The 22,047-nt window shown below is 42.0% G+C and overlaps 1 protein-coding gene across 1 annotated transcript in view; it reads right to left on the bottom strand.

The window, feature by feature from the left end:
* Window positions 1-21,613, bottom strand: part of LOC143788270 (coagulation factor XIII B chain-like) — a 115,535-nt gene extending 93,922 nt beyond the window's left edge. Inside the window, exon 1 of the mRNA XM_077277797.1 lies at window positions 21,508-21,613. Within this exon, the coding sequence (XP_077133912.1) occupies window positions 21,508-21,592 (85 nt within the window). The 5' untranslated portion in view covers window positions 21,593-21,613. The remainder of the gene's footprint in view (window positions 1-21,507) is intronic.
* Between the last annotated feature and the right edge of the window lie 434 nt (window positions 21,614-22,047).

The following is a 22,047-nucleotide window of genomic DNA, read 5'->3' as shown; positions in this document are numbered from 1 at the left end:
ACCGAGAGCAGAGGCGGGCGAATTACGGGTTTCTCGGTGGCGGCGGCCATCTTTCCTGAGGCCGCTCTTGTGCAGATTGAGTTCTCTGCTTCCCTGCGGCTTCAGGAAAATGGCCGCGGGAGGCCGCGTGTGTGCAGATTGAGATTGCGGCAGCCATTTTCCAGAGGCCGAGTTCGCAGTTTGAGATCTCGGCTTCAGGAAAATGGCCGCCGCAATCTCCATCTGTGCATGCACTGCTTCCCGTGACCATTTTTCTGAAGCCCCAGAAAGCAGAGTACTCAATCTGCACACGCACGGCCTTAGGAAGATGGCCGCTGCCACCGAGAAACCCGTGATTAACCAGCCTCTGCTGCTTGTCTTGGACACCGGGCCACGGTGTCACCTCACCTGAGGAAGGGACCCTGCTCAGGTGCACGCTGTACTGTCCACTGCATCTCAGCACCACTGCACCTCTGCCGCCGCCCCACCACTGCCGATGCCACACCACTGACACAACCCCCGTGGACACCAGGCCGCGGCGTCTCCCACCTTAGCAGGAAGGGACCCTGCTAAGGTGCACTCCGCACAGCCCACACCGAACATCAGCACTGTCAACATCGGAATGGACTTATCCAGAGGGAGAGACCATGCCTCCTGTGACCCTGCTGTACCACCACCAGTCCTCAGGTAAGATACCTTAAATTTGGACAATAAGACGGACCCCCATCTTAAAAAAATCTTTTTTTCTGTTATTTTCACCCCAAAATTTGGGGTGCGTCTTATGGTCTGGTGCGTCTTATGGTCTGGTGCGTCTTATAGTCCAAAAAATACTGTGTATAGATATCAGTGACACACATATAAATATATATATATATACAGTGGGTACAGAAAGTACTCAGACCCCTTTAAATTTTTCACTCATTGTTTCATTGCAACCATTTGGTAAATTCAAAAAAGTTCATTTTTTTCTCATTAATGTACACTCTGCACCCCATCTTGACTGAAAAAAAAAACAGAAATGTAGAAATTTTTGCAAGTTTAAAACAAATAAGAAAAACTGAAATATCACATGGTCATAAGTATTCAGACCCTTTGCTCAATAATGAGTAGAAGCACCCTTTTGAGCTAGTACAGCCGTGAGTCTTCTTGGAAATGATGCAACAAGTTTTTCTCACCTGATTTGGGGATAATAATAATCTTTATTTTTACATAGCACTAACATATTCCACAGCGCTTTACAGTTTAGCACACATTATCATCACTGTCCCCGATGGGGCTCACAATCTACTGTAAATTCCCTATCAGTATGTCTTTGGAATGTGGGAGGAAACCGGAGTACCCAAAGGAAACCCACGCAAACATGGGGAGAACATACAAACTCCTTGCAGATGTTCTCCAAGGTGGGATTAGAACCCAGGACTCCAGCGCAGCAAGGCTGCAGTGCTATCAACTGAGCCACCATTCTTCCTTGCAAATACTCTCCAGTTCCGATAGGTTGGATGGTGAATGTTGGTGGACAGCCATTTTCAGGTCTCTCAAGAAATGCTGAATTGGGTTTTGGTCAGGGCTCTGGCTGGGACAGTAAAAAATGGTCACAGAGTTGTTCTGAAGCCATTGTTTTGTTATTTTAGCTGTGTGCTTAGGGTCATTGTCTTGTTGGAAGGTGAACCTTCAGCCATATCTGAGGTCCAGAGCACTCTGGAAGAGGTTTTCATTCAGGATATCTCTGTACTTGGCCACATTTATGTTTCCTTCAATTGCAACCAGTTGTCCTGTCCCTGCAGATGAAAAACACCCCCATTGCATGATGCTGCCACCACCATGTTTCAATGTTGGGATTGTATAGAGCAGGTGATGAGCAGTGCCTTGTTATCTCCACATATACCGCTTAGAATTATCACCAAAAGGTCTGTCTTCATCTCATCAGACCAGATAATCTTATTTCTCATAGTCTGGGAGGCCTTCATGTGTTTTTTAGCAAACTATGCGGGCTTTCATATGCACTGAGAAGCTACCGTCGGGCAACTCTGAAATAAACGTCCGACTGGTGGAGGGCTGCAGTGATTGTTGACTTTGTGGAACTTTCTCCCATCTCTCTACTCCATCTGTGGAACTCAACCACAGTGATCTTGGGGTTCTTCTTTATCTCGCTCACCAAAGCTCTTCTCCCATGATTGCTCAGTTTGGCTGCACGGCCAGGTCTTGGAAGACTTCTGGTAGTCCAAAACTTTTTCCATTTAAGGTTTATGGAGGCCACTGTTCTCTTAGGAACCTGAAGTGCTGCATAAATTCTTTTGTAATCTTGGCCAGATGTGTGCCTTGCCACAATTCTGTCTCTAAGCTCCATGGCCAGTTCCTTTGACCTCATGATTCTCTTTTGGTCTGACATGCACTGTGACCTGTGAGGTCTTATATAGACAGGTGTGTGCTATTACAAATCAAGTCCTATCAGTTTAATTTAACACAGCTGGACTCCAATGAAGGAGTTTAACCATCTCAAGGAAGATCATAAGGAAATGGACAGCATGTGACTTAAATATGAGTGTCTGAGAATATAATCTGATTACTTACGAACTTATGATATTTTAGTTTTTCCTTTTTTAAAAAAAATTGCAAACATTTCTACATTTCTGTTTTTTTCAGACAAGATGGGGTGCAGAGTGTACATTAAAAAAATGAACTTTTTTGACTTTACCAAATGGCTGCAATGAAACAAAAACTGAAAAATGAAAAGGGGTCTGAATACTTGGTGCAGATGGAGATCTTGGCACCAACATCTCCCTCTGCGCATGCGCTGCCCCCAGCAGCCATTTTCCCGGAGTCCTCCACATAGTAAACCATGTAAGTGCGGGGGCTCTGAGCTTTCACAAAATGTCAGCGGAGTCCCCGCAACACCGGACACCCGCAGCGGCGCACATCTAAACACTCCCTCATCCTAGCCTGCAGCCTGCAGCAACGCTCCATTCTTGCCTCCTCTAGCAGCAACCCTGGGACCCTGCTTCACCGCAGCCACAACCCCCGGTAAGCAATAAGGCGCATGGATTGTCAGAAGCACCACCATTTTATTAAAAAAAAGTTATTTTTCTATTTTTCTCCTCAAAATTTGGGGTGTGTCTTATAATGTGGTGCGTCTTATAAACCGCAAAATACGGTAGTTAAGCAGGCTGAAGTTTTCAGTTATTTTGTCCTATTTGTTGTTTGTTTTACAATAAAAAGAAAACCAAATGTTCACAGTTGTAGGCATGTTCTTCATATCAACTGTTGCAAACCCTAAAAAAAACAGTGAAATTCCAGGTTGTGAGGTAACAAAACACGAAAATTGCCAAGGAAATAAATTCTTTCGCAAGCCAATGTATATGTACATTTGCTAAATAATTTAGAGCAAGTGCCAGAATTTTTTTTCTGTGCTGCTGCATGGTTGATAAGGGCAGGGTCACACTATGGTAGATTCTCTCATCTGAGACAATTGGGTTGATTATGCTAATGACTCTTATATCAAACTCAGATCACAGTCTAATTCGAGTATCAGCATAATGCGATCCAATTTTCTTAGTTGAGAGAATCACAGCACAGTGTGAAAAGTTGAGATGAGCGAACATTTCATTGCTCGGATTGGATTACGATCACCAAATTTGCAATACTCGCCGATTTGTACATCGAATATTCATCAAGCATAGCCAAACGACATTGAAGTCAATGGGAGGGAAAAACAAACACATGCACAACACCTTCAAATGGGCCAAAAATCTGACAAAACACATCAAGTTATGGGCAAACACAAGAAAAGTGGCCTCAATTCACTCACAGTGCAAATTTTTGAATGGCATGGCAGCATTCAGCCATGCATGAGGTATCAGGGTTATGGCCAGTATTTACAGCTTTGAATTGAACGTCAAATTAAGACAAGGTGGGTGAGGGATCAGTGAAGGCCTGCTGTGCTGGGAGACCTGATACAACATCTCAACAGCTCAATCTGCTTTTATGCTTAGCCACACTCAGGTGGCACAAATATCAGTTTCGCATGAAAGTTGCATGGGTAGTTGACTCAAAGGTGGTGGAGGCCTGCTGGTCTCGGAGGCCCACTGATACAGGCAGCACACATGAAAGAGACCTAACCAGGAGTGTTCACATTTACAAAAATTAGTGGCAGACACCAACAAAGTGGCATCAATTTCACCACAGTAAAAACAGTATAATAGGGACCGACACCTCTTAAACCACAGACAACCCAGCAGATAGACACCCAACCAGGAGTGTTTACATTTCCAGGGCAGCACAGCGGCTCAGTGGTTAACACTGCAGCCTTGCAACGCTGGAGTCCTGGGTTCTAATCCCACCAAGGACAACATCTGCAAGGAGTTTGTATGTTCTCCCCATGTTTGCGTGGGTTTCCTCAGGGTTTTCCGGTTTCCTCACACATTCCAAAGACATACTGATAGGGAATTTAGATTGTGAGCCCCATCGGGGACAGCAATGATAATGTGTGCAAAACTGTAAAGCGCTGCGGAATATGTTAGCGCTGTGATTTTTTTGCAACAGAGTGTTTTTGGTTTTACTGTGCTTTTTTTGTGTTTTCAAGTCTTTTGGTGGTGTGAACATGTCTCTAGTTGCTTGTTCACTGTGTGCACAGCTCATGTGTTCTGGTTTTACATAATTGTTTTCTTGTTTCCACAAGACTGGGGAGGCCTCCACCCCTCTTTTTTTTGAGCTGTGCGCACAGGAGCCGTTCTGTCCAGCGTGTCCACATGGACATTCCTTTTCTGAATCCTGCTCATACAGGTATTGTACATATGACCAGGTTTTAAATACATCAGATAGGGATTACATACATTAGTTAGGACTGCTCTGATATGGGTATACCTTGGCGATTGGTAGAGCAGCTTAATATACATTTTTTGCAAAAAACGTATCAACCAAATACCCTGTTTTTTCCATCTTTTTATTAGCACTTGCTGTCCACTGTGATTTTTTTGCAACAGAGTGTTTTTGGTTTTACTGTGCTTTTTTTGTGTTTTCAAGTTTTTTGGTGGTGTGAACATGTCTCTACTGGCTTGTTCTCTGTGCGCGCAGCTCATGTGTTCTGGTTTTACATAATTGTTTTCTTGTTTCCACAAGACTGGGGAGGCCTCCACCCCTCTTTTTTTTGAGCTGTGCGCACAGGAGCCGTTCTGTCCAGCGTATCCACATGGACATTCCTTTTCTGAATCCTGCTCATACAGGCATTGTACATATGACCAGGTTTTAAATACATCAGATAGGGATTACATACATTAGTTAGGACTGCTCTGATATGGGTATACCTTGGCGATTGGTAGAGCAGCTTAATATACATTTTTTACAAAAAGCGTATCAACCAAATACCCTGTTTTTTCCATCTTTTTATTGGCACTTGCTGTCCACTGTGATTTTTTTGCAACAGAGTGTTTTTGGTTTTACTGTGCTTTTTTGTGTTTTCAAGTCTTTTGGTGGTGTGAACATGTCTCTACTGGCTTGTTCACTGTGCGCGCAGCTCATGTGTTCTGGTTTTACATAATTGTTTTCTTGTTTCCACAAGACTGGGGAGGCCTCCACCCCCTTTTTTTTGAGCTGTGCGCATAGGAGCCGTTCTGTCCAGCTTGTCCACATGGACATTCCTTTTCTGAATCCTGCTCATACAGGTATTGTACATATGACCAGGTTTTAAATACATCAGATAGGGATTACATACATTAGTTAGGACTGCTCTGATATGGGTATACCTTGGCGATTGGTAGAGCGTTTTAATATACATTTTTTGCAAAAAAACGTATCAACCAAATACCCTGTTTTTTCCATCTTTTTATTAGCACTTGCTGTCCACTGTGATTTTTTTCAACAGTGTTTTTGGTTTTACTGTGCTTTTTTTGTGTTTTCAAGTCTTTTGGTGGTGTGAACATGTCTCTACTGGCTTGTTCACTGTGCGCGCAGCTCATGTGTTCTGGTTTTACATAATTGTTTTCTTGTTTCCACAAGACTGGGGAGGCCTCCACCCCCTTTTTTTTGAGCTGTGCGCATAGGAGCCGTTCTGTCCAGCGTGTCCACATGGACATTCCTTTTCTGAATCCTGCTCATACAGGTATTGTACATATGACCAGGTTTTAAATACATCAGATAGGGATTACATACATTAGTTAGGACTGCTCTGATATGGGTATACCTTGGCGATTGGTAGAGCGGCTTAATATACATTTTTTGCAAAAAAAACGTATCAACCAAATACCCTGTTTTTTCCATCTTTTTATTAGCACTTGCTGTCCACTGTGATTTTTTTGCAACAGAGTGTTTTTGGTTTTACTGTGCTTTTTTTGTGTTTTCATTGCTTTAACTTGGCTTGGAGAGCTGCCACAACTCTTAAGCTGTATGACTGTGATCTGCAAGACATGTCAATTTTAACACTACCTGATTGTGGTGAGCAGCGGCTGCACAGTACGGAGGTGGTGGGGATTCACTCTGCACTGTAGGAATGCATGTCTCATTAAGCAGAGGTTGAGGGCACAGGTGGAGACCCTAGAGGAGGTAAAGGAGGAGGCAGAAGCAGTGGAGGAAGTGTGAAATATACGGGTTTGTCCTCCAAGCCTTGGGAATTCCAAGACTCGTAGAGCAGTCCCTTCCCTGCCTGCCCCCACAGCCACCAGAGCCACCTAGTGTCCAGTCAGCGAAATGTAACGTCCTTGGCCATGCTTCCTCATCCAAGTGTTTGTGGTGAAATGCATCCTGCCGGACATAGATTTAGTACAGGAATGAGTGATGTTGTCTGCGACATTCTGGTGTAATCCAGGCACAGCTTTCTTAGAAAAGTAATGGTGACTGGACAACTAGTACTAGGGGACTGTGACGGCCATCAACTTTTTAAAACCGTCTGTATTCAGGTGGAAAAGCAAGATTTCCATGGCCAACAGATTGGAGATGATGGAGATGAAGCTCTTAGCTTTGCTATGTGTAGGAGGATACAATCTATTATGTGATCACAACTGCGGGACCGAGGGTTGGCTGCAGTGCTGACAGAGGGTGGAGTACAGTGAACTGGACAAACTGCTGGACCATGAGGGAGATGCAGGCGGAGATGTTATGGTGCATTGAGAAAGCTGTGGTGTGCTCGTTCTCTCAGATCAGTCAAAAACATTGGGTACACTACTGTTCAAAAGTTTAGGGTCACTTAGAAATTTCCTTATTTTTGAAAGAAAAGCACAGTTTTTCCAATGAAGCTAACATTAAATGATTCAGAAATACACTCTATATAGTGTTAACGTTGTAAATGACTATTCTAGCTGCAAACGTCTGGTTTGTAATAATCTTGGGTGTATAGAGGCCCATTTCCAACAACCATGACTTCAGTGTTCTTATGGTACTATGTGTTTGCTAACTGTGTAAGAAGACTAATGGATGGTTAGAATACCCTTGAAAACCACAATAAGAGGTGAGGAGTAGAACGACACTAGAGCGATGTTAGTTTCCAATAGACAAGACTGAAAATGGACAGCTGATAATCAGGCGTCACGAACGCTGAGGGTTTTTAGGTGCTCTGCATGTGAATATCAGGAATGTTCATGATCCATTCAAAAAGAATATGCGGCACTCACCCCAAGATAGCAGTGATGTTTGTGAACTTTATTGGAGAAACTGTGTGCAAAACATCCGTCAGGACATCAAAAATGCAGATATACAGGAGGGTGCGGTATTGGAGCGTGGACGACGGCCGTTTCGCACTGCAATGTGCTTCAACGGGTCCAGAGAGACAGAGAGATCTCTCTGGACCCGTTGAAGCACATTGCAGTGCGAAACGGCCGTCGTCCACGCTCCAATACCGCACCTTCCTGTATACCTGCATTTTTGATGTCCTGACGGATGTTTTGCACACAGTTTCTCCAATAAAGTTCACGAACATCACTGCTATCTTGGGGTGAGTGCCGCATATTCTTTTTACCCTTGAAAACCCTTGCACAAATATGTTAACACAGCTGAAAACAGTTTGGCTGATTAGAGAACCTATAAACCTGACCTTCCTTTGAGCTAGTTGAGAATCTGGAGCATTACATTTGTTGGTTTCATTAAACTCTCAAAATGGCCAAAAAAAAGCAAATATGCAAATTGCCTCTTCTGAGAAAAAGAGGACTTAACTCTATAGCGCCACCTGTTGGTAGTAGCAATCCTACAAGTCACAATCAACCCTTTAACGAGTCGTGCAATATGACTTAGGATAAAAGCCAAATCAGTATCTCAATTCGCAGACACGGTGTTTCGGGCTGTTGGCCCTCGTCAGTGCGAAGCATGAGAACTGATTTGGCTAGGTGAGAGGATCTGGACTGGGGTCTAAGGGGTAACGTTTCTCCTTATGGAGAGTGACATACCAGCTTCTCAGAAGAGGCAATTTTCATATTTAAATTCCCAGAGGAGCATTGCACGGCGAATAAGCCTCCTTACCTTGCCAAAAAAAAAAAAACTTTCATGTGAAACTCGACAGTATTCTTGTTCTTAGAAATGAATTCTATTGCATGCGAGAAATTGCCAAGAAACTGAAAATTTCCTACAATGGTGTGTACTACTCCCTACAGAGGAGAGCCCAAACAGGCTCTAACCAGAGTAGAAAGAGAAGTGGGAGGCCCCGCTGCACTAGTGAGCAACAAGACAAGTACATTGGAGTCTGTAGTTTGAGAAATCGAAGCCTCGCAGGTCCTCAACTGGCAGCTTCATTAAATAGTACACGCAAAACGCCAGTGACAACATCTACAGTGAAGAGGCGACTCCGGGATACTGGCCTTCAGGGCAGAGAGGCAAAGAAAAAGCCATATCGGAGACTGGCTAATAAAAGGAAAAGATTAATATGGGCAAAAGAACACAGAAATTGGACAGAGGAAGATTGGAAAAAAGTGGTATAGACAGACGAATCCAAGTTTTAGGTATTTGGATCACACAGAAGAACATACATATGTGAGACACAGAACAACTGAAAAGATGCTGGAAGAGTGCCTGATGCCATCTGTCAAGCATGGCAGAGGTAATTTGATTGTCTGGGGTTGCTTTGGTGCTGGTAAAGTGGGAGATTTGTACAAGGTAAAAGGGATTTTGAATAAGGAAGGCTATCACTCCATTTTGCAATGCCATGCCATACCTTGTGGACAGCGCTTGATTGGAGCCAATTTCATCCTACAACAGGACAATGACCCAAAGTACACCTCCAAATTATGCAAGAACTATTTAGGGAAGAAGCAGGCAGCTGGTATTCTATCTGTAATGGAGTGGCCAGCGCAGTCACCAGATCTCAGCCCCATTGAGCTGTTGTGGGAGCAGCTTGACCATATGGTATGCAAAAAGTGCCCATCAAGCCAAACCAACTTGTGGAGGGGCTTCTGGAAGTATGGGGTGAAATTTCTCCAGATTACCTCCGCAAATTAACTGCTAGAATGCCAAAGGTCTGCAATGCTGAAATTGCTGCAAAGGGAGCATTCTTTGACGAAAGCAAAGTTTGAAAGAGAAAATTATTATTTCAAATAAAAATCTTTTTTTCAAACCTTGGCAATGTCTGGACTAGATTTTCAATTCATTTGGCTACTCATTTGATTAATAAAAGTATGAGTTATCATGGAAAACGCAAAATTGTCTGGGTGACCCTAAACTTTGGAAAGGTAGTGTATGTCTGCTTCCGTTACAGCTGATGGGCTCTCACTCAACCTGACTATAGCGGCTTAAGAACCCAAGGTTTTTTGAATGGAGACCTGCATCACAATACTTGACACAATTACAGAGGAGGAGGAAAAAGTAGCAGATGCGATTGATGGGATGGCTAACAGTTGCTGAGGTCCGTTGGTCCTCATTTTAGCACACTCGGATTGCCAGAGTAACACATGTTGATTGCGCATGTGAAGGTTCATACATGTAGTAGTCAAATTATTTCACTTTTTCCCTCTACTCAGTTTTTCTTTTCAAAGTTGGCAGATTGCATGAGTTGGCTCATCTTTTGCGGTGTCAAAAAAGGCCCAAGCTAGGCAACCCTTGTAGCCCCTACGAGTTGCAGACCCGTGAATGCTGCTGGCTACAGCTGTGACTGAAGTTGCATTGCTCGTCGTGGCTGCATCACCACATGTCTGCTCCAAAGGGCAAAGAAACCTCCTCGTCTTCCTCCTCATTTTCCACCTCCTGAGATGACCTACTCAGCTGTGTGCCTCTGTATTCACACCACGTGGGAACTACCACCACATCATCATCCTCTGTGTTATCACAATCCTCTCCCTGAGGTACACCCTCCTCCTCTTCCTGCTCTGACAGCAAAGTATAGTCCATGTGAGCCTCAGCTATCGGAGTCTCATCAGGATCACCTCCCGCCACTTCCCAGGGGTTAACATCTGGTCATGAGGGTCAGGATGCTGCTCGGACCCTAGTTTGTTCTACCACGAATCCAAGCGAAAAAAAATTGGCATTGGTGAAGATGATTTCCTCTTTTTGACTCTGTGAAACTTTTGAGCACACTTCTGATGCCCAAGGCATATAATGTGTAAACAGCTTTTCAGACTCGCCCATCTGTTGTTCCCTTCAATCAGTTGGATAGTTGGAGAATTGTGACGTGGGGGAAGCAAGTGTAATTAGTATGCCACCTCTGTGGAATGTATTGGATATGATGTTGAGGAAGAGGAGGAGAGGCCACTTGAAGCTGCACTTGCCATCCACTTGACCACATGCTCTTTCTGGGACTCATCATCAAGGCGAACCGCTGTGCATCTGCCAAAGAAAGATAGTGGAGTAGCCCATCCAGTAACAGATGTTGTCATTTGTTAATGTATAGGATGTGACGTTGTTGATTCACTAATGCTCTCACAAACATTACCATCTACCACACATACACCTTGAACACCAAGCCTAATCCTCCTTCCACCATGACTTAATTTTTTCTTAGTCATGTTGCTCAGATAGTGTGGTAGGAGCACAGTATCAGCAACAAAAAATTAGATTTTTGCTCTGCACCAGCTCTGCAAACAGCTGAATTTCAGCGACACTAAATGACAAGGTGAAATATGGCGTGCTGAATCATATTAGTCACAGAAGAAAGAATAGTTTCAGTGTGGATGGGGCCTGCATGACAAAGAAGATATGCTGTCAACAATTTCAAAATTACAGTGGGAATGGAAAGTATTCGGACCCCTTTAAACTTTTCACTCTTAGTTTCATTGCAGCCATTTGGTAAATTTAAAAAAGTTCATTTTTTTCTCATTACACTCGGCACCCCATCTTGACTGAAAAAAACAGAAATTTAGACATTTTTGAAAATTTGTTAAAAAAAGAAAAACTGAAATATCACATGGTCATAAGTATTCAGATCCTTTGCTCAGTATTGAGTAGAAGCATCCTTTTGAGCTAGTGCAGTCATGAGTCTTATTGGGAATGATGCAACAAGTTTTTCACACCTGGATTTGGGGATCCTCTGCCATTCTTCCTTGCAGATCGTCTCCAGTTCCATCAGGTTGGATGGTGAATGTTGGTGGACAGTCATTTAGGTCAGGGCACTGTCTGGGTAAGTCAAAAATGGTCACAGAGCTGCTCTGAAGACATTCCTTTGTTATTTTAGCTATGTGATTAGGGTCATTGTCGTGTTGGAAGGTGAACCTTTGGCCAAGTCTGAGGTCCAGAGGACTCTGGAAGAGGTTTTCATCCAGGATATGTCTGTACTTGGCCACATTCATGTTTCCTTCAATGACAACCAGTTGTCCTATCCCTGCAGCTGAAAAACACCCCCATTGCATGATGCTGCCACCACCATGTTTCACTGTTGGGATTGTACTGGACAGGTGATGAGCAGTGCCTGGTTTTCTCCGCACATATCGCTTGGAATTATCACCAAAAAGGTCTATCTTCATCTCATCAGACCAGAGAATCTTATTTCTCATAGTCTGGGAGTCCTTCATGTGTTTTTTAGCAAACTCTATGCAGGCTTTAATACATATGTCTTGGACTGAGGAGAGGCTTCCGTCGGGCCACTCTGCCATAAAGGCCCGACTAGTGGAGGGCTGCAGTGATAGTTGACTTTGTGGAACTTTCTCCCACCTCCCTACTACATCTCTGGAGCTCAGCTACAGTGATCTTGGGGTTCTTCTTTACCTCTCTCACCAAGGCTGTTCTCTCACAATTGCTCAGTTTGGCTGGACAGCTAGGTCTAGGAAGACTTCTGATGGTATCAAATTTCTTCCATTTAATGATTATGGAGGCCACTGTGCTCTTAGGAACCTTGAGTACTGCAGAAATTCTTTTGTAACATTGGCCAGATGTGTGCCTTGCCACAATTCTGTCTCTGAGCTCCTTGGCCAGTTCCTTTGACCTCATGATTCTTATTTGGTCTGACATGCACTGTGAGCTAATAAGTGCTGCTGGAGAAAATAGTGCAATAGGGTCTTATCCGGGATACAATTGATTAAAATGATCAGATCCTACTCACCAATTTTAGCTGAAAGACAGGCTCATAGAGATATCCTGCTGCAGCAGACCCACCAGCCAACTTATGACCAACCAGAGATAAAGAAAATGGGTAGAACATGGATTTAATCTGCGCTGCTGAATGATTCAAGGTCCAAATATGTAGCCATTAAAGTGTGGATTTATTAATGATTTATTTTTATGCAATGTGAGCTGTGAGGTCTTATGTACACAGGTGTATGCCTTTCCAAATCAAGTACTATCAGTTTAATTAAACACAGCTGGACTCCCATGAAGGATTAGAACCATCTCAAGGAAGATGATAAGGAAATGGACAGCATGTGACTTAAATATGAGTGTCTGAGCAAAGGGTCTGAATACTTATGACCATGTTATTTTTTATTTTTTAAGAATTATGCAAAAATTTCAACATTTGTTTTTTCTTCAGTCAAGGTGTGGCATAGATCGTACATTAAAGAGAAAAAAATGAACTTTTTTGAATTTACCAAATGGCTGTAATGAAACAAAGAGTGAAAAATTTAAAGGGGTCTGAGTACTTTCCCTACCCACTGTATGTATGTATATATATATATATATATATATATATATATATATATATACTAGACTGTGGCCCAATTCTAACGCATCGGGTATTCTAGAATATGCATGTCCCCGTAGTATATGGACAATGATGATTCCAGAATTCGCGGCAGACTGTGCCCGTCGCTGATTGGTCGAGGCAACCATTAGGACATCATCGTCGCCATGGCAACTATTATGACGTCTACGTCGATACTGTGCCCGTCGCTGATTGGTCGAGGCCTGGCTGCCTCGACCAATCAGAGACGCGGGATTTCCATTATGACATCATCGTCGCCATGCTGTGCAACTGTGCCCGTCGCTGATTGGTCGAGGCAACCATTAGGACATCATCGTCGCCATGGCAACTATTATGACATCTACGTCGATACTGTGCCCGTCTCTGATTGGTCGAGGCGTGGTGGCCTCGACAAATCAGAGACGCAGGATTTCCAGGACAGACAGACAGACAGACAGACAGAAAGACAGACAGAAAGACAGACAGAAAGACAGACAGACAGACAGACAGACAGACAGACGGAAAAACCCTTAGACAATTATATATATAGATATATATATATATATATACTAGATTGTGGCCCGATTCTAATGCATCGGGTATTCTAGAATATGCATGTCCCCGTAGTATATGGACAATGATGATTCCAGAATTCGCGGCAGACTGTGCCCGTCGCTGATTGGTCGAGGCAACCTTTATGACATCATCGTCGCCATGGCAACCATTATGACATCTACGTCGATACTGTGCCCGTCGCTGATTGGTCGAGGCCCAGGCGGCCTCGACCAATCAGAGACGCGGGATTTCCAGGACAGACAGACAGACAGACAGAAAAACCCTTAGACAATTATATATATAGATATATATTACATTTTAAAAATTCAAAAAAATGAAATGGGTTGATGCTAAAGTGTGGGGTCCCTTTTAAGTTTGTGCTCTCAGATAACTTTGACCAAGATTTCAGAACTTAATTAGCCTGCTAGGGTTATAGCATGTTCACTATCATCATTAGGAAAGGCCAGGCGAAGCAAATTTCCCAGCTTTATAAAAACAGCCTCCTCTAACCTTGTGCCAAAAAAACAGCAGTGATGGGTTCTTCTAAGAAGCTGCTTAGTACTCTGAAAATGAAAATGGTGGCGGCCCACAAAGCAGGAGAAGGCTATCAGAAGATGGCAAAGCATTTTCAAGTTGCCCTTTCCTCAGTTTGAAATATAATTAAGATATCTCAGTTAACAGGAACAGTGGAGGTCAAGGTAAGATCTGGAAGGCCAAGCAAATTTTCAGTGGGAACTGCTGTAGAATTGCTAGAGCAACAAATCAGAGCCTTCGCTTAACTGCAGAGACAGACAGACAGAAACCTGCACAAATATGGCCTTCATGGAAAAGTCATCAGAAGAAAACCTCTCCTTCATCCTCACAACAAAATTCACTGTCAGAAGTATGCAAAAGAACATCTAAACAAGACTTATGTATTTTGGAAACAAGTCCTGTGGCCGATGAGGTTAAATACAACTATTTGGCCACAATGAACAAAGGTATGTGTGGAGAAAAAAAAGGCACAATTTATGGAAAAGAACACTTCGCTAACCATTAAGCAAGGGGGTGGATCAATTATTCTTTGAGGTTGTGTTGCAGCCAATAGCATGGAGAACATTTTACGGGTAGAAGGATGAACAGATTCAATGAAATTTCAACAAACTCTTGATGTAAACATAACACCGTCTGTAAAAAAGCTGAACTTGAAAAGTGGATTGCTTCTATGGATAATGATTCTAAACACATCAATAGACTACCTTAAAAGGCTCAAGCTGAAGATTTTACAATCACCCACAATCCCCTGATCTGAATATAATTGAAAATCTGTGGCTAGACCTCAAAAAAGCCGTGCATGCAAGACGACCCAGGAATCTCACAGAACTGGAAGAATTTCCAAGGAATAATGCCTGAAAATCCCTCAAATAAGAATTGAAGCCATAAGAAAGTTAGGTTAATGTCAAATGGAATAATGTTTCAGACCACCTCTATTGTTGGTAAAATATTCTGAGGGATGTTATTCTGGATTATATCTGTTTAACTCCATATCAGCATGGATTTATGAGTATTCGCTCTTGTCAAACCAATTAGTTTTTATGAAGTGATAAGCTATAGACTGGACCAAGGTGAGTCACTGGATGTGGTATATCTTGATTTTTCCAAAGCATTTAAAACCGTGCCACATAAGAGGTTGAATGCTGGGTCTGGGGGAAAAATGTGTGTAAATGGGTAAGTAACTGGCTTAGTGATAGAAAGCAGAGGGTGGTTATAAATGGTATATTCTCTAATTGGGTTGCTGTGACCAGTGGGGTACCGCAGGGTCAGTGTTGGGGCCTATTCTCTTCAACATATTTATTAATGATCTGGGTAAATATCGATATTTGCAGATGATACAAAACTATGTAAAGCAGTCAATACAAGAGAATATAGTATTCTGCTACAGATGGATCTGGATAAGTTGGAAACTTGGGCCCGAGAGGTGACAGATGCTGTTTAACAATGATAAATGTAAGGTTATACACATGGGAAGAAAGAATCAATATCACCATTACACACTGAATGGGAAACCACTGGGTAAATCTGACATGGAGAAGGGCTTGGGGATCCTAGTTAATGATAAACTTCCCCGGAGCAGCCAGTACCAGGTGGCGGCTGCCAAGGCAAACATGATCATGGGGTGCATTAAAAGAAGTCTGGATACACATGATGAGAGCAGTATACTGACTCTGTAAAAATCCCTGGTTAGACCGCACATGGAGTACTGTGTACAGTTTTGGGCACCGGTGCTCAGGAAGGATATAATGGAACTAGAGTGAGTACAAAGGAGGGCAACAAAATTAATAAAGGGGATGGGGGAACTACAATACCCAGAGAGATTAGCAAAATTAGGATTACTTAGTCTAGAAAAAAGATGACTGAGGGGCAATCCAATAACCATGTATAAGTATATAAGGGGACAATACAAATATTTCTCAGAGGATCTGTTTATACCAAGGAAAGTGACGGTCACAAGGGGCATTCTCTGCGTCTGGAGGAGAGAAGGTTTTTCCACTAACCTAGAAGAGGATTCTTTACTGTTAGGGCAGTGAGAATCTGGAATTCCGTGCATGAGGAGATGGTGATGGCGAACTCAGTCGAGGGGTTCAAGAGAGGCCTGGATGTCTTTCTGGAGCATAACAATATAGTATCTTACAGTTACTAGGTTCTTTAGAAGGACATAGATCTGGGGATTTATTCTGACTGAATATAAGCTGATCTGGATGGTCAAATGTATTTTTTCGGCCTTGCTAACTATGTAACTATGTTACCACTGTATCATACCACCCTGAATTAAATGGTGTAATGAAAAGAAGGAGCTGGATACTTTGTGAAAGTGGAAGAAGTATGCCATTTGACACAGATTTGCCAACAACATTTTATGGATAAAGCAATCATAATGGTTTGCCATTTTCAAAACAGACTACCAGGTAAAGCTACTGACAAAACTTCATTTGAGCAATGGAACAGCAAGAAGCATGGACTACAATACAAGAATATTCAGAAGAAAAGTATTTGTATATGTTCCCGCAAAAAACATATCAAGTGGGAATCTCATGCAAAAAGGTTATCCTGGTAGGTTACAGTGAAACACAGAAAGGACATAGAATCCTGCTCCCATAAATGAACAAGGTCACCATAAGCAGAGATGTAATGATTGATGAGAGCTTTGTGACGCTCAAGTTTCGTGACATCATATTGGTACTCCAGCTAAATCAACAACAATCTCAGTCATAACTTTAAAATAACATGAAAAGGAAATAGAAGTTTGATTTGGTTAGGTTCTTCAACCACTGAAGAAATAACAAAAAAATCAGGTGAATCTGAAGTCAGGAGATCAACGAGATCAAACAACCACATACCAGCTAAGCATCTAGCCTACTTTATCAAATCACTACCTGAGTCAGAGCCACAGTCATAGGATGAGATGCAACAACTACCTGTCCATGAAATACTGAAGTGGGCTAATGCTGCTAAGGAGGAATTAAGTCCTTTCATGAACTTCAAACTTGGAAATTCACCACAAGGCAAGAAAGCAATCAAATGTAAATGGGTTTTTAAGATGAAGTATGGCTCTGAAGGCAAAGTTCACAGATTTAAAGCAAAATTAGTTGCTAAGGGATATTTTCAGAAATATGAAGATTAATTTATGATGCTACAATTTCTTCAGTTGCTAGGCAGACCACATTCAGGACTCCAATGGCTATAACAGCTGTACAAAAGATGTTTGTCAGACTTTTGGACATAAAAACTACCTTTTTACATGGTTACATTGAAGAGAACTTGTTAATTACTCAACCTGAGGGTTATATCAAAGAGGGTGATGAGAATCTTAGTTTCAAACTACAGAAATCTATCTATGGTCTTCAGCAATCAGCAAGATCGTGTGACACCTAAATGAACATAGCCTTATTGGAAAAAGGATTTAAAAGAGGTCAAACGGATCCATGTTTTTACATAAAAAACAGACAGAAAGTGATGTATATTCTCGTACATGTGGACGATGTGATTATGGTTCATCCAGAAGAAACCTGAAATTGCAAAGATGACTAAAATTCATCATTTTGAAACTAAAGAACTTGGAAATGTAACATATTATCTAGGAATCCTGGTCTAAAGAGAAGATGGAAGTTTTATTCTAAACCAAAGTGCAAAAATCAACTCAATTCTGAATCTGTTGGGAATGTCAGAAGCCATAAAAATATTAAGCCCAATGAAATCATCCTATTTAAAGTTGGAAGGAGAAGAAGATCTGTTACCTAATAGTGTTGGTCGAATAGCTTCGGATAAGCACTTATCTGAATAGCTATTGTGCTTACCAAATAGCTGCCTTGGGAACCTGGATACCTGAAGGTGCTCCCGATAATCAGCTGTTTGGTGCCACAGCTGCATGTGTTGCGGCTGTGTGACAATTACAATGCATGCATGGAGAACCTGTTTGTTGGGCTCTCCATGCATGTGTTGTGACTGTCACACAGCCACGACACATGCAGCTACAGCGCCAAACAGCTGATTATCGGTAGCACTCCAAGTATCCAGGTTCCCGATGCAGCTAATCAGTAAGTGCTATAGTGCTTATCCGAAGCTATTCGATCAACACTGTTACCTAACAACAATAAGAAATACAGACAGGCAGTGGGGGCACTTCTATATATAACAACTATGACTCGACCGGATATCAGAGCAACAATTGGAATTCTCTGCAGATATGTGTAAAAACCACGCCAAAAGAAATGGAATACCGTTAAGAGAGTTCTTTGATATTTGAAAGAGACTCAAGACATAAATTTAAGATATCTGCAACAGGACATCTAAAACTCACAGGTTATGTAGCTGCAGTGAGTTGATGACTTATGTGATTATAAATTGACTAGATGGTGGCCCGATTCTAACGCATTGGGTATTCTAGAATATATATGTAGTTTATTTATGAAGACTTTAGAATAATACTATGAATACGCAGAATTCGGCTGGCCGGGTGCGACCAATTAGCGAAGCGTGGTTCAAATCCCGTGCCAATTCGTGGCCGGACTGCACCTGTCGCTGATTGTTCGCGGCCGGCCACATAGTATATAGCACAGCCACGTAGTATATAGCAGCCAACATAGCATATAACACAGCCACGTAGTATATAACACAGCTCACATAGTATATAACAGCCCATGCAGTATATAACTGCCCACGTAGTGTATAACACAGCCCATGTAGTGTATAACACAGCCACGTAGTATATAACACAGCCCACGTAGTATATTGCACAGCCTCGTAGTATATTGCACAGCCACGTAGTATATTGCACAGCCACGTAGTATATTGCACAGCCATGTAGTGTATTGCACAGCCCATGTAGTATATTGCACAGCCCACGTAGTATATTGCACAGCCACGTAGTATATTGCACAGCCCACATAGTAGATTGCACAGCCACGTAGTATATTGCACAGCCCACGTAGTAGATTGCACAGCCACGTAGTATATTACACAGCCCACATAGTATATAGCATAGCGACGTAGTATATAACAGCGCACGCAGTATATAACACAGCCCACGTAGTGTATAACACAGCCCATGTAGTGTATAACACAGCCACGTAGTATATAACACAGCCCACAGTATATTGCACAGCCACGTAGTATGTAGTACAGCCCACATAGTATATAGCACAGCCATGTAGTATATTGCACAGCCCATGCAGTATATAACACAGCCACGTAGTCCCACATAGTATATAGCACAGCCAAGTAGTATATAGCACAGCCACGTAGTATATTGCACAGTCACGTAGTATATTGCACAGTCCACATAGTATATAGCACAGCCAAGTAGTATATAGCACAGCCACATAGTATATTACACAGCCACGTAATATATTACACAGCCCACATAGTATATTGCACAGCCAACGTAGTATATAGCACAGCGACGTAGTATATAATACAGCCCATGCAGTATATAACACAGCCCACGTAGTCCATGTAGTATATAGCACAGCCCACATAGTATATAGCACAGCTCACATAGTATATTGCACAGCCGATGCAGTATATTGCAGAGCCGATGCAGTATATAACACTGCCCACGTAGTATATAACACTGCCCACGCAGTATATAGCAATGTGGGCACCATATCCCTGTTAAAAAAAGAATTGAAATAAAAAATAGTTATATACTCACCCTCCGACGGCCCCCGGATCCAGCCCAGGCCTTTCCCGCTCCTCGCGCTCCGCTCCGGTTCCAAGCAGCAATAACATGTGATGATCTAGCGGTCTCGCGAGACTGCTACGTCATCTCCAGTCATTGCCGCAATGCATTCCGGGGACCGGAGCGGCGCATGAGGAGCGGGAAAGGCCTGGGGTGGATCCAGGGGCCGTCAGAGGGTGAGTATATAATGATTTTTCTATTTTTTTTAATTATTTTTAACATATGTTTTTACTATTGATGCTGCATAGGCAGCATCAATAGTAAAAAGTTGGTCACACAGAGGGTTAATGGCAGCGTTAACGGACTGCCTTACACCGCGTTATGCTACGGTGTAAGGCAGTCCGGTTAACGCTATGTGGACGCTGACTGGGGGGGAATAGGGAGGGGCCAATTCGCAGCTGGACTGTGCCTGTCGCTGATTGGTCGCCGCCTCGGGCCGCGACCAATCAGCGACGCAGGATTTCCATGACAGACAGACAGACGGAAGTGACCTTTAGACAATTATATAGTAGACAAGCAGCTATATGTTCAAGCTTAGAGATAATTTAATTTCTTGGTCTAGTAGAAAACGGATGTCTGTAGAATTTTCATCTCTTGAAGCAAAGTATGTGTCTGCAGCCCACACAAGTCAAGAAATCATTTGGTTAAACCAATTTTTAAGGAATCTTGGTAAGCCATCATCTCAACCAATGGTGATAATTGAAGACAACTAAGGATGCATTAAACTTGTATGCACTGACCAGATCCATGTGAGAACAAAACACATGAACAAAACCTAGGTTTTTGTCCTGATGAAGAGGTCCTGCATGGACCTCGAAATGCGTTGAATTTGAAACCTTAAAAATAAAGTTTTCAAGGATATCATTCATTGGTCAGATTCATCAGCAGCGCATCAAGTGACACTTCACCCGGATATGTTTATCATACAAATATGGCATAGGTGGATGTGTCATAAATGTACATTTAGCTTCATTTTTATAAAAATAGTACCCAGTAAATTCATAATTTTAACAGAACCTTCCCAAGGTTTAGTCCTATTTAGGCTTATTGAGATGTCAGCTCTTCGCATACAAGTTCTATACATGTTTTTCACAGATTAAACTCGTGCCCACAATAGTCTTGGGAGGTGTTCACATGTCAGTGTTTTTTGGGATGGAATGGTCCACACCAAAACACAGAGACAAATCAGACATTGTTCCGAATCATGCATCAAACTCACCACTGCAAATCTATGGATCCATGAAAAATCAGATAACACTGACAACAAGATGCCATCCATATGTCTGCACTCTGTGTGCTGAATGATGTTTTTTATAGAACATGCTTGAGAAAACCTTTTAGTACAGTAAAAAAAATGAAACTCTGATGATAAAAATTGACACACCTATGAAACTCTGATCCACAACCTTGATGAAAATAGATCCATTTATTGCATATGAAAAAAAATCACTCAATGAGCCCATACTCCGTATTTTATTTTCATCATATTTTCATAAATAATTTAAATAATTTTCTCTTATTTTATAAAAAAGATACCCATTAAAAACATTGTTCAGAAAATCAATTACCCCAATAACATTCATCAATTTGTTAAAAAAGTTTTTTAAATATATTTATATTCTACAATTGCCATACAGTAAATTGATTAAATTCTGCAAGTACATACAAAATCATGCACTAACAGCAACAGATAATTTTGTGTATAACTTTTCATATGGTTTATAAATAAAATGAGATTTACCTTTTTTACTGCCAGGTGTAGAAGATATTCCTTGACTAGTTACAAAAGCAGAGCTAAGGAGAATAAAAAGGCCCAAGGACATCATTCTGCTTCCAGCAGGAGAGTATAGCTGACAAAACAGTTTTGCAAAATGTGAACATTACTTTTCCTGTTTGATACTTCCTTCTGTGATAGTGTATGAAAGTTGGTGAAAAAAAATTACTTTCTGTCTTTGCTGCACTTTCAAATTCATAATAAAAGTCAATAAGGTAATGAGTATGGAGACTCGAAATGAGCCATGCTGCAGCAGTCAGGGCTTATGATGAGCGGATCGGACAAAATTGGAATATGAATATTAGAGTAAATATAACTGGGAAATCTAAAGCTTATCTGTCAGTAGGATCACCCCTCCAAAGCCATCTATATGGTCGTGTAGGTCATAGGAAGCTGAATAAAATGATACATTGATATCTGCGATCCAATGTCTAATTCCAAAGAAACTGTAATTTTTCCTAATTGCACTGTTCAGGTCTACTTGACCCCCCAAAAAAAGTTTGTGAA

This window comes from Ranitomeya variabilis, chromosome 8 (genome assembly GCF_051348905.1).
Source record: "Ranitomeya variabilis isolate aRanVar5 chromosome 8, aRanVar5.hap1, whole genome shotgun sequence".
Taxonomy (NCBI): Eukaryota; Metazoa; Chordata; class Amphibia; order Anura; family Dendrobatidae; genus Ranitomeya; species Ranitomeya variabilis.
This window is presented reverse-complemented; position numbering and strand designations above follow the sequence as displayed.